Source organism: Periophthalmus magnuspinnatus, chromosome 14 (genome assembly GCF_009829125.3).
Source record: "Periophthalmus magnuspinnatus isolate fPerMag1 chromosome 14, fPerMag1.2.pri, whole genome shotgun sequence".
NCBI lineage: Eukaryota > Metazoa > Chordata > Actinopteri > Gobiiformes > Gobiidae > Periophthalmus > Periophthalmus magnuspinnatus.
This window is the reverse complement of record NC_047139.1, coordinates 30,217,773-30,231,634: the sequence shown is the minus strand read 5'-3', so window position 1 is coordinate 30,231,634 and position 13,862 is coordinate 30,217,773. Positions and strand designations below refer to the sequence as shown.

Genomic DNA, 13,862 nt, shown 5'->3' with positions numbered 1-13,862 from the left:
ATGAGAAAGACCTGTAATTTTCATCATAGATTCACTTCAACTATGAGAGACAGAATGGGGGGAAAGAATCCAGGAAATCACATTGTAGGATTTTTAATGAATTAATTGGTAAATTCCTTGGTAAAAAATAAATATTTGGTCACCTACAAACAAGCAAGATTTATGGCTCTCACAGTCCCGTAACGTCTTCTTTAAGAAGCTCTTCTGTCCTCCACTCGTTACCTGTATTAATGACACCTGTTTAAACTTATCAGTATAAAAGACACCTGTCCACAACCTGAAACACTCAGACTCCAAACTCCACTATGGCCAAGACCAAAGAGCTGTCAAAAGACACCAGAAACAAATCTGTACACCTGCACCAGGCTGGGAAGACTGAATCTGCAGTAGGTAAGCAGCTTGGTGTGAAGAAATCAACTGTGGGAGCAATTATTAGAAAATGGAAGACATACAAGAGCACTGATAATCTCCCTCGATCTGGGGTTCCACGCAAGATCTCACCCTGTGGGGTCAAAATGACCACAAGAACGGTGAGCAAAAATCCCAGAACCGCATGGGGGGAATTAGTGAAGAGAGCTGGGACCAAAGTAACAAAGGGACACACTACGCTGCCAGGGACTCAATTCCTGCAGTGCCAGACGTGTCCCCCTGCTTAAGACAGGACATGTCCAGGCCCGTCTGAAGTTTGCTAGAGAACATTTGGTTGATCCAGAAGAGAATTAGGAGAATGTCATATGGTCAGATGAAACCAAAATAGAACTTTTTGGTAAAAACTCAACTTATCGTGTTTGGAGAAGAAAGAATACTGAGTTCCATCCAAAGAACACCATACCTACTGTGAAGCATGGGGGTGGAAACATCATGCTTTGGAACTGTTTTTCTGCAAAGGAACCAGGATGACTGATCTGTGTAAAGGAAAGAATGAATGGAGATGTATCGTGAGATTTTGAGTGAAAACCTCCTTCCATCAGCAAGGACATTGAAGATGAAATGTGGCTTTCACCATGACAATGATCCCAAACACACCACCTGGGCAACGAAGGAGTGGCTTCGTAAGAAGCATTGCAAGGTCCTAGAGTGGCCTAGCCAATCTCTTCATCTCAACCCCATAGAAAATCTTTATAGGGAGTTGAAAGTCCGTGTTGCCCAGCAACAGCCCCAAAACATCACTGCTCTAGAGGAAATCTGTAGAGGAATGGGCCAAACTACCAGCAACAGTGTGTGAAAACCTTGTGGAGACTTACAGAAAATGTTTGACCTCTGTTATTGCCAACAAAGGCTATATGACAAAGTATTCAGATGAACTTTTGTTACTGACCATAATTTGTAAATAAATTCTTTAAAAATCATGTGTGATTTTCTGGATTTTTTTTTTTCTCATTCTGTCTCTCATAATTGAAGTGAACCTATGATGAGAATTACAGGCCTTTCTCATCTTTTTAAGTGGGAGAACTTGCAAAATTTCTGGCTGACTAAATACTTTTTGGCCCCTCTGTATCTATAGTAGCAAAATATCTGCTGCGTACATTTGTTTTGGAGCTGTAATGTAATGCTTATAATGTAACCACTGTCGCCAACTGGAACACATTAAAATCCACCAGAAACTTGCCTAGAATTTCACAAATCTTGACCCCCTGTATATGTTTGTCTGTTGTTCTCGTGACTGTGGTAGTTGTAACATTTTGGATATTTTCAGTCTGATGTTGGTCACATAAATACAAATCCAACTGGTAAAAGTGATGAGAGCAGAGTCATGTCGTGAAATGTGAATCACCAATAGCTGAGCCAGGAGGCATCTGCTGTAGGGGCCCAAAGACAAATTCAACTTAGGGGCCCCTGAAAGCTAGGGCCGGCCCACAGTGGTACTTTTACTTACTATATCCTTCAGTGTAAGATTACTGTGGTTAAATTGCATACAGCAGCTCACCTTCAGTAGTAGCCCAATGATCTGGAGTGGGATGTATTAAAAAAAGAGCTTTGATAGTGTAATGCCATTTATTACAATTACAGAGTATATGCCAATTACAGACAGAGTCTGGTATTCTCTCAGCCAATGTGAGAAAGACCTCGAACAAAGAAGTTCACCTATATTTATAGTCTGTAGAATGGCCCCTTGTCAAATCTTGTTTTTTTCAGGAGTTAGGTCCGCAGACTTAACAATTCCCATATGTTGCATGCATACCTCTCAGTGTGAGCCTGTGACCTTTGTCACCTGTATACCTTGACCCTTAAAGAGGGACAGCAAGGAGCACATGGATCTGGTGATGCAGGACAGATACCACATTGCATTACACAACTGAGGAATATTTCACTTCTTGCGTCAGTTAATACACTTTTGCAAATAATTTAATTAGACATAACAGATGAAACATGTCAGGAAAAATTACTTTGGATGGATTAGTTTATTAGATATTTGATTTGATGAGCTATAAATGACCCCAACCCCAATCACTTTTATACACATCTGAAAGATGGTGAAAGTTAAATAAAAAAAGAGAGAAAAGAAAAGTGGATTTGGTTATGTTTTTTTTTTTTTGTTGTTGTTGTTTTTTTTTTGCTTTGCTGCTTTATTCAGATATCATATCAAGTTGAATCTATGCACATAAGATTTCATTGTGTTTTGACACTCTAATCACTTTCACTATTAAGTTAGTTTAGTTTAGTTTATTTTAGAGCAGTTTGTACTTTAATAAATTTGTTGATCCTGAAGAAAAGAGCAAAAGTGCAATAGATGATACAGTGTGGCAGAATAACATATCCATGCATTTGTCTCCAGTAGGTTAGACTACTGTAACGGCCTGCTCACTGGCCTCTCCAAACGAATGTTAAGACAGTTGCAGTACATCCAGAACACTGCTGCTCAGGTCATGACTAGAACCAGCAAGAACTAGTACTGTGCTGAGGTCTCTACACTGGCTCCTGTGGCTCCGAGAATAGACTTTAAAACAGCTCTGTTTGTGAACAAGTCTCTCCATGGACCAGCACCAAAGAACATCTCCCACATGTTAGTGCCATATGAACCATCTCACACTCTGAGGACTCCAGGGACCAGCCTCCTGCTGGTGCCCAGAGTCAGGACTAAACTTGGGGATCATCAGCGTTTCAGTTTTATGCACAATCTTCCTAATTTGAGAAAGAACCTCAGAAGGTTTTTATTTTGAGCTCTTCCATTTTAAGGTTCATTTTATGATGATTATTAATGTTGTATTGTGATTTGAATGCCTTTCTTATTCTGTAAAGCGCTCTGAAATAGTTTGTGTATGAATCACGCTATACAGAGAATCATATCGTGCGTTACCTTAATAGCAGTGGCCCTGTCGGACGCTCATTGATTATGATTACAGGAAAGCCTTATGTCCTGTGACAGTTTAATGATGTGAGATAAGTGGAGCACAACGTTCTTCAGACCAAGCTACATCCCAGGAGAGAGAGGCCATGGCAGGACATCAGGTATTGACAGTTTCAGGTCACTAGCCCCATGTCACAGTCATGGTGACACTTTTAGGAAGATTTGATTCTTCTAGAGTTTGTGTTGTTAACGCTGGGGGAGTTTGAAGGAATTTTTCAATGCAGTCATGTAAAATAGTGCACTATGTAGCTTCCCTGGTAGAATGCCACCACCTGCTTGTCTTAATGGAGATGTAGCAATACAAAAAATCTGCAATAAAGTGAATTTTAGATATATATGTGTAATATCATATTGTGTGAACATTGCAAGAGACAAGGAGCTGATTGACCATACAAGTTAGATGTGTTTTTCTTTATATTAGGATTATATAGGCCCATGGAGACAAGATAATGTATTCTTTTCATAGACAGTATATTACTTGATTACAAATGTTACTTTAGATTACCTGTCATATTGAAAATATGAAGCAAGTGCATCCACAAAGTACCCACATTGATAACTATCAAAGTTGAACCTAGCTGAACTGGGCTTATCAAAAGAAAAATACTAATAAACACTAAAAGTATATACAATATACTTGGACCGTTCTTTAAGAGTTGTTTTTGTATCATGACAACACAAACCTGAACTGAAAGTCAAGTGGAACCAACATACTACATAGTCACATGCAGCAAATACAGTACTTCTCAGACATATTTTCATCACATTCTTTAACAAGCATCTATTGGAGAACATGTCAGTCACTTTCAATCATTTTTACATAGAAGAAATGTAAAGGCCAATGGACCATAACTCTTTGCAAAGTTGTAATGTACTTTCTAATTTAAATATCTCAAATTCAGTGCTCTGGAATGAGAGGATTAAGTGGCTGGCAGCTGCAGTAGTGAGTGCGTGTCGGTGCATACACTGGGTTTCATTCACTTATTTATCCGGCTCAGCCCCTCCCTCCTCTGTGGCTCTAATGATTATGCCTCTGTAATGTATTTAATGAGTAAGTCTCTGTTTTCTTTTATAGGTAATGTATTTGTGGTGAGTTTGGCATTCGCTGACCTGGTGGTGGCCTTCTATCCGTACCCCTTGGTCCTCTACGCTCTCTTCCATGACGGCTGGGCGCTAGGGAACACCCAGTGCATGGTAAGACGTAGGTTTACCACCTTACAGCAAGAAGTCCCTGGGTTTGATTCTGGGGCTTTTCTGGAGTTTGCATGTTCTCCGCGTACCTGCGTGTGTTTCCTCTGGGTGTACTTATAAGTTCTGCGTTCTTTCCTCAGTTCTGTGTCATTATTAATGTTTTAGCATCAGCAGAACCTCCATAGTCAGTGTTTAAACTGCTCTCGTTAGCAGGAGCAATTAGTGGCAATCTCTGTCTACCTCCCTGACCCTATTTCAAGTTTTTAAATGAGTAAAATAACCTTATACATAGTTCTTGTTGTTATCGTTGTAACAGGTCTGAGAAACATATCTTGAATGATAAGTCGATATAGTAATTATCCACAGGCCTACTGATACATATATTTAATGTCTGATATAGAAAGATGCTTCTATTACTCCATTTTGTTTTGTTTTATCTCTCTTTCCACTATTATTCCATGTTTTTAAAAGAATATCACATTATTTATTACATGCCAAGAGCAGTATTATCCAGTAACAGATTGACAGATTGTCCCTTCTTGTTTATGCTGTTTGCAGGTCAGTGGTTTCCTTATGGGGCTGAGTGTCATTGGCTCCATCTTTAACATCACTGGAATCGCGGTGAACAGATATTGCTACATTTGTCACTCCTTCTCCTACAGCCGCCTGTACAGCTACCGCAACACACTGCTGTTTGTGGCCTTAATCTGGCTGCTCACCGTAGCCGCCATAGTCCCTAACTTCTTTGTGGGGTCTTTGAAATACGACCCCAGGGTGTATTCTTGTACTTTTGCCCAGAATGTAAGCAGCTCCTACACTGTGGCTGTGGTGGTGGTCCACTTCCTGGTGCCCATTGGTGTGGTTACATTTTGTTATCTACGTATCTGGGTGCTAGTAATTCAGGTAAAGTTATTCAATTTCAGCAGTCACTAATTAAGCTAATCCTCTGCATCCTCTTCTATTCTTTCACTACATATAACACAGTTGTATTAATATTACTATTTCTCCAGTCAGTTCTATATAGCAGGTTCTTTCTTTCAGTGTATGTCAGATTGGCCTTCATATGAGCGTATAGAGCAGGGCGAGACATTTGGGGAATTGCCCAGCTGTAAATATCAATTATTGGCCACAACAGCAAGTCAAATATTGGAATAGGTTAGAAAGACCATTCAGATCATTCACCTGAAAATGTGCATAGTATCACTTTAAAGTCACCTTTAAAATTTACTGAAAGTTGTCACAGTTTCAGACATGCTCATCTTAACTTGTGGGCATTATAATCACAGCTTTGAATAGCTGAAACTGTTGAGAACATTAATATGTCTATTATATTCTCACGCTGGCCTCTTTATTAGAACTACCTATAACGGAGCTCTTGGTTCTTACACAAACTGGGTCAGTAAAACACAAATGGGTTTCCTGCTATTCTGACCTTTAATTGGGGAGCTTACAAAAGTCAGTGGAACATTTAAATGCCAGAATACATGACAAAAGCCACTGCCCCATTAAACGACACAAATCACCATTTGACATATAACATTTGGGCTTTTTGTCTCTCATAATAAGGAACACTGTGTAATTTTCTGTAACGATTTGGAATGCACTGTATTCATAAAATGAATAAAAACATGACCAGACCAAATGCAAATACAAGTCAAATGTTACCACCCTCTCACATCATCCTTTATCATCAAAAGTTTCCCAAGAGTTTCAGCTGTATAGAATCAGCATGTATGCTCACTTTTACAAACACATCTTGTCAGTTGATATTGCTCAGAACACAGTCAGAACATTTATAATATAAATAAATAATAATGAATTTTGAGCCACTATAGCTTACTAAAGCCAGAAGGCATTTTCCCTTTTAAAGTCATCTCGTGTGTAAAAAGGCTTGGCTGTGTTTGATGACTTTGTGTTTTAATTGTCTTGTCTGTTGTGGTCCAGGTGAGGCGAAAGGTGAAGACAGAGGAGAGCCCTCGCCTTAGGCCTAGTGACATGAGGAACTTCCTGACCATGTTCGTGGTCTTTGTGTTGTTCGCCATCTGTTGGGCTCCTCTGAACCTCATCGGTTTAGCTGTGGCCATAGACCCGGTCCGAGTGGTCCCACGGATCCCAGAGTGGCTCTTTGTGGTCAGCTACTTCATGGCCTACTTCAACAGCTGTCTCAATGCAATTATCTATGGCTTACTGAACAGAAATTTCCGCAACGAGTATAAGCGCATTGTCACCTCGGTTTGGGTGACACGCCTCTTTGTGACCGAGACGTCCCGAGCCGCTACAGATGGGAGGAGTATGAAGAGTAAGCAGTCGCCCCAACCAGCACTAAACAACAACGAGTCTCTACGGGAACGCACAAACAAAGACTAAAGATGTGTGCTTTACATTGTGTTCATGTTTTATGCATCACTTAATAGTTGTGCGACATGAAGATTATAAAAGGAGTATGAAACTAAAATGCATGGTGCAGATTTTAGTTAGTGATAATGGGAATTTAATATAAGCTTAGAATATTTTAAGCAGGAAATATGTACTTTAAACAGAGAAACACATCATTGTCATCTGTTTTAATGAGTTATAGGTTCAAAAAGGGTTTGCTAGTGCTCTGATTCAGGTCTCAAGATGTATGCAATCTTTTTGTAAGTCCCTTTCTTTGTAATTATTTGATACAATTTTAAGGTAAGAGTTTGTACACTGATTTGCTAGATAGACAGAATGGACTAAAACTGGAATGAAACAAACTGATGTAGATGTAGAAAAGAAAGCTCCTGCACACTATCTCACTCTTTATATCCTTACTTGTAACATTTCAGTCGATCTTCATCAGGCATATACCTGATATAGGCTTATACTTGATGAAGGTCAGTCGACCAACACGTTGTAATGACATAAAAAATAGAGTGTCAGTGTGTGGGAGTTTTCCTTATATCTACAAGGGAAGTACCCCTTGTATACCTGTGGCCTACTCAGGAGTACAGAGCTCTTCTTGTAGCCTAAACTTTCAAATAGACATAGCAGAAGACTATAACCCATTTTTGCACATGGTTCTGCACATATAGCCTATGCAAAGTCACACATTGAAAGAGCAGAGACAATTATGCCTAAAAATAATGTGCCATTTTCCCACATATTCTTGGCCTTTGGTTTTTACCAGTGCAGTAAACAAAAGCATAGCTAAGGGTGAGCAGTTATGTTAGTGCAGAGTCAGAGCCACTTTACTCTGTTGTATAAATATTTTCATGTCATATTTAAACTCTGCCATGCATTGTAGTTTCAAACATTTGTTTTAAAACCACTGTTATGTTAACATGAAAATGTGATATCCTTTAACCGCTGTATACTCAATGATACAGTTTGGGAAACACTGGTGAGTGAAGCACTCTTTGGTAACTTCAGAAGCCTCAAATCCCTGACACGCCTCACCTGAACGCTACATTAGCCCAGGGAGATAATCTGGAGTATGTCATTTACGTCTAAGTGGGCTAGGCGTCATGACAGCGACTTTATACAGTGAGCCTCAAACTGCAGCTACTGCTGCTCCGCCTCGTCTGCTCTCTGCACTGTGCTCTAAACTTAGTAAGTTAGGATTTCAGGGGGTGCTGCCGTTCAAACACAAACACAGTCAATTCAGTTTCTCTGATTGGTGACATGTGATGTAGGTTGCATCAGACTACAGTATCAATGTAAGAGCAATTGTATTAATGTATTAATAAGTAAAGATTTAAATATACACTGTAGTGCATTGGTTGTTCCAGGCCAATACACTCTAAAGGCATTCATTATGAAATGTAAATGGAGAGTGGGTGGCAAAACATAGGCAGCTCATTGTGTGTTAATGTAGCAATTGCCAAGGTAGTGCTAATTGAAATACTTTTCAGTGAACACATGAAATCTGACACTCCAGGATGCATCTAATTGAGGATGAAGCAAATGAGGAAATAACACAACAGTACTTGTTATTGCATCCTACATCATTTTCTCCTTTGTTTAAAGGAGTATGTAGTCATACTGTGCAGTCACACACCAAAGCTCACTTCTGATGTGTCACACTGTGTTACAGGCATTAAGCCGGAGAAGTTTGAATTTATATGTCATTGCCTCTGAACTGAAGCTCATATCTGTACTCCCATCTCAGGGTGCCTACATTAACTGTATAGTGTTATAATGGTTCAATACACTTTATTCTAAACATTTAAGGGAGAATGAAAATACACTTATGGAGTATATTTTGTATATTAGTGTTAGTGTTGTTTTTAATGTCCTACCTTTTGATTGGTAATGTACACTGTGTGTTTTGATATTGAAAAGACCCAACAATTCATTTTGATTGGGCAGTAAACTTGGTTTTCAGGGTGAAATTTCAGTATTTTTCACAACAAGCTCTGAAATAGGCACTATACACACAAAATAAATTTTAGTGCCACAAAATAGGTTAAGACTGTAAAATGTGTATGTATTGTATTTGGATAAAGAACAAGTTGTTGTCATTTATTTCACCTTTCTTTATGACAAAACTAAAGTTGTGTTTGGGAGGTAAAGAGTGGGAACAGTTTTCTGTCACAAATACAGTATAGGCTAAATGGCAATAAATAAAAAGCAATTATTATTATTTAAATTATTATTTTTAGGACCTCAAAATATATTGCAACATTTTGAGCTCTGGGAAAACAAATCCATCTGCTGATGGACCCCATCTCTTTCACTTCATCTGAACAACAACTTTTGATTTTACTGTTAAAGTAAGATCAAGTGTACCAAGTGCATCTAAAATGTAAAATCACTAAGTTTGATTAGAAAAGTGAAAGAAGAAATCATGTCAGGGTTGAGGTTAATTATTTAGATGAACACAAATTAAAGACTTTATATATATATATATATATATATATATATATATATATATATATATATATATATATATATATATATATATATATATATATATATATATATATATATATATATATATATATATATATATATATATATATATATATATATATATATATATATATATATATATATATATATATATATATAAGAAAGAGCTTTAGATGCACTTGTGACTTGTGTATGAAACAAATCAAACCAAAGACATGGACAAAAGAAAGCAGAACATGCCCTGTGTACACCTTAATGTTTCTTTCAAATGTGCAGCCTTACAGAGTATACGGCAGTGTCAAGAAGTGCCATATTTATTTATTTACATTAAAGACTATTCCATTCAGAAATAAATGTTGTTAATTTATTTCTTTCTTTTTTGATAAGTATAGGCCAGCTGCAGGATATGATGACTATGTAGAAAAGCAACATCCTCCTTTTCTTGACTCATTTACCATGTCACTGCCACCTATAACTGAACAGTTTGACACAGTTTTGACACAGCACAACTCACAGCATTAGCATTTGGGACAGTCAACACATATCCCAATGGAGTTTCAGCTCATTACAGCTAAATCCTTGTAGCCTGTTATCCTAATTACTTGTCTCTTTTATTTATTCTTGATAAAAACAACTAACAGGGCAGACTGTTCACAGGGATATAATGATATAAAACATATGACCATCTGCAGCTCTTCTCCATAAAAAACAACACACGAGAAACACACATGAACAGACTAATAATTACAACTCCCCACTGTTTATGTGAATATAGAGGTGGACATAGTAAAGCACACTCTCCAATACAGAAAGGTACAAACATGTAGAATATATATAATAAATACCATTTTATAGCCATCTGTGTCACCAGATGTGAAGTCAAAATAAATAGTTTTTAGTGGTAACAATAGGTTTATACAAAATCATTATACATGATGTAAAAGTTGTTTAAAAGTGGTCAAGAGAGCACTTTTCATGGGCACTCAGTTCAAATACAGAAACAATGTAAACAAAAAAAAACAAATAAGTACATAAATCCATTTAAAATATTCAAAACAGGTGCAAGTGTGAGTATAAAAAATCTCTGGCACCAAACTATCCAATTTTGCTCGTTATATTCCATTTTTATGAAGAAAAACTCCTTTTTTCCCATCATAGTTCTGGTACAGCTAGTCCTTAGATTTATACAGTCATGTGATCTTGTATTAAATATTTCGGTCTCTTTAATTACAAACAATGGAATTAATGTATATAGTAAAAAGTAGTGGGCTTCTACTGCCTGGGTTCTGTTTGAGAGATCATTTGTCATTTATTCATTGTCAGTGAATCAAAAACCTTAGTTAAATCAATAAACAGAACTACACAGTCTTGTTTGTCATCAAGAACTGTGAACAGGTCAATAAAAACTTTCCTTGCAGTGACAGTACTATGGCCGTTACTGAAACCCAATTGATATGACTTCAAAATGGAGCATTTATTTAAATTAATTATAACTTGATTTGCAACTAACTTTTCAAAAACTTTTGCAATTAGACATTGGCCAGAAATTATTTACATTTTTTGTTGTCCCACTTTTATGTAAAGATCAAACATGTGCTGTTTTCCATAATTCTGATATAACTGCCATTTGAAATGATAAATTAAAAATGTGTAATAGAGGTTGAATTAAATATGGGGCAGCTGATAATAGAAGTTTTGGATCACGGTCATCAGCTGGACTTGTTTGGGCCTATAGAGCAGAGTGCACTTAAGACCTCCATGTGAAAGGTCTCAAAGAGAAAATGTGACTGTTTTCTGCCAGAGGTTCAGATTCAACATAAACAAGATCAGGAGGATCATGATTATCATCCAAAACATGCAGAGATAAAATGCCCGTTAAAAGCATCACATGTTTCCATGTAGAATTTACAACAGCTGAATCAAGTAAAAATGTTGGTAAAGTCTGAATACGAGGCTCTGAGAGGGATCTGACTGTCCTCCAGAACTTTGCAGGATTTCCATGACTCTGACAGTGCAGACATGAAGTAAGACACTTTTGCCTTTATAACTGTTGATAAAGATATTATTATCATTATTATTATTATTATTATTATTATTATTATTATTATTATTATTATTATTATTATTATTTACATAAAATGCCCAATCCAAATCTAACCTAGTTGTGCTAGTTGTCTACAGTTTTCCAGGCAGCATTTCATTCTGATTAAACTTGCAATTTATGTGTTGAACCAAGGATTGTTACAGTTGTTCATTCTACTTTTTCTTTTAGGTGCATACTGCTCTGCAATTTTATTAAATGTATTAATAATAAAATACAAAGCCAAATCGGGGTTGGAGAATGCTGATGTTAACCCACTGTCACTGTAACAGAGGTCAGAGATGAAGGATTACTGATTGAAATGTTTAACTTTTGTTAACTTAACTTTTGTATTTCAAATACACCCAATCAGGCAGTGGTCACTAAAATCCAGTGAGAACATAATATTTACCTCAAAATAGTTTGTTAAGATCATAGTGTGTATACGTTGTGCCTTTATTTAAATTTCTAGTGTCAGGTCTAGTTGGAATAGAAACTAGTTGAGCAAGATTCAGGTCATTGCCTGGGTGTTTCAAAGTTTTGGACTTTTTCTCCAACCATTTAATATTTATATCGACCAATTATTAGGACCTTGTAATGTCCCAGTTTTGAAAATATCACAAATAGATCATTAAGAGCATTTTTAGGTGCTGAAGGAGCATGATAAATACCAGAAAAAGCCAATTTTTGATCATTTACAGAGCTAACAGACAGACAGATATTCAAAACATTTAGGCTTTAAGGAGAATAGAAGGTCCACAGACTGATGATCTTTGACATAAATGAAAACAATGACAACTTAAGATTGCCTGTCACAACAAAAAACTTTGTCATTTTCATTGTTATTGATTTCCTTATTACTTACTTTATTTGAAAGCCAGGTTTCAGAAAATAGAAATATATTGGGATCTGTTTCATTTGCTCAGACTTTAATTTAATCTAGCCTACACTGAAAAGAAATTTTGCATTTTGGTTCTCAAGCAAATGCAATCAGAAAGCAAAATGAACTTCTCACTTTGTTTTGCTAAATCTTACATCTAAAATAAGCTTGCAATAAATCCAACTTTTGGCATCGCCAGTTCACTAGTGATTGCAATGCTAATTTTACTTTTTATTTTTCAGTGATGAACACGTTTAGTTTCACTAATACTAAGTTTTAAACCAGACATTATGAGAGGCTATATTATAACAGTATCATTTTGGTTCAAAGATTTATAATAAGTGGCAATTGAAAGTGCATTATAAATGACCCATGTCAATAAGAGGTGGCACCCAAATAAAGAGTGCGGTGAAGGGTCTCCCACTGTTCCCCTTTGGAGCAGGATGAAAGCCTGCATCTACAGCTCATCACCCTGAGTGCTGCTGGACTCAAACGCACTGACACACTCCCAAATGTCAATACAGCGAAGGTGTGCCCTGCCTCGCCTTCACCAAACCTCCAGAGACTGCTCATTTGTACGCCAAGTTCAGCCTCTGTTTTTCCCTCTGTCTTGTATGGGCTTTGGTATTAGTGTGTGGGCAGTTATTCTGCCAGAGGTTTGTTTTTTTTTTTTATATTACAAGGGTTTACTACCTGACTAATAACTTAAAAGCTATGTAAAATGTTTCTTTTATATTTACAAACATTGTGTTTGTATTCAGTGCACAAATAACGTTAGAGATAGTTGTCATCATTTATTCAGCGACTCATACCTACAACGGACTGTAAGGGTCACATAAAAAATAAATTATGTGGGCACGACAAGCCATAGCATTTCGACATTAACAATAAGGCTCATTCGACAGTGGGCAGATTCAAAGGGTTTTCTTTTGGCAGGGTATACGGAAGTTTTAAGTTCTCATTGGATTCAGGGTCACTTATGAATAAAGAGATGAGTTGATACTGATCAGAAAGGGAAAGAGCCTGGGAGGGCCGCAGCGATGCGTTTCACAGAGTAGGGGTAGAGGTGAACTCATGCGCTGTGCTCTCTCCAGCGGCTGCTCTGCTCCAGTCACAGCGCACTTGTAGTATCTCTCCTGTTTTGCATCACATATTTCAAATGCCTTGACACCACGCTGGCCTCTTAAATGAGTAGAAGTGGTGAACAGGCAGCAGCTGCTGTAGGGCACTCTTTACACCTGCTGATGAACATCTGCTGCTGATGGTGAAATGTGGGACACAGCCCCAATTTGTGTGATTTAAGCTGAAAATGCTGTGCAGTCCTGTACAAAGTGGAACATCTCGTCACCCTAGAATAAAGTCATAATATTATGAGAATAAAATCCTAATATTACCAGAATAAAGTCCTAGCACTATCTCTGTGGAATCCCTCAATTGTCCAGGTGTGATCCATAGTAAAAGCTTAAATCTGTCAACTGGACAAATCC

At 37.3% G+C, this 13,862-nt stretch overlaps 1 protein-coding gene across 1 annotated transcript in view; it reads left to right on the top strand.

The window, feature by feature from the left end:
- mtnr1bb (melatonin receptor 1Bb) overlaps positions 1-7,144 on the top strand; it is a 45,816-nt gene extending 38,672 nt beyond the window's left edge. The window contains exons 2-4 of the mRNA XM_055226444.1: positions 4,425-4,543; positions 5,099-5,443; positions 6,485-7,144. Coding sequence (XP_055082419.1) covers positions 4,425-4,543; positions 5,099-5,443; positions 6,485-6,907 — 887 coding nt within the window. The 3' untranslated portion in view covers positions 6,908-7,144. The remainder of the gene's footprint in view (positions 1-4,424; positions 4,544-5,098; positions 5,444-6,484) is intronic.
- Positions 7,145-13,862: the final 6,718 nt, after the last annotated feature.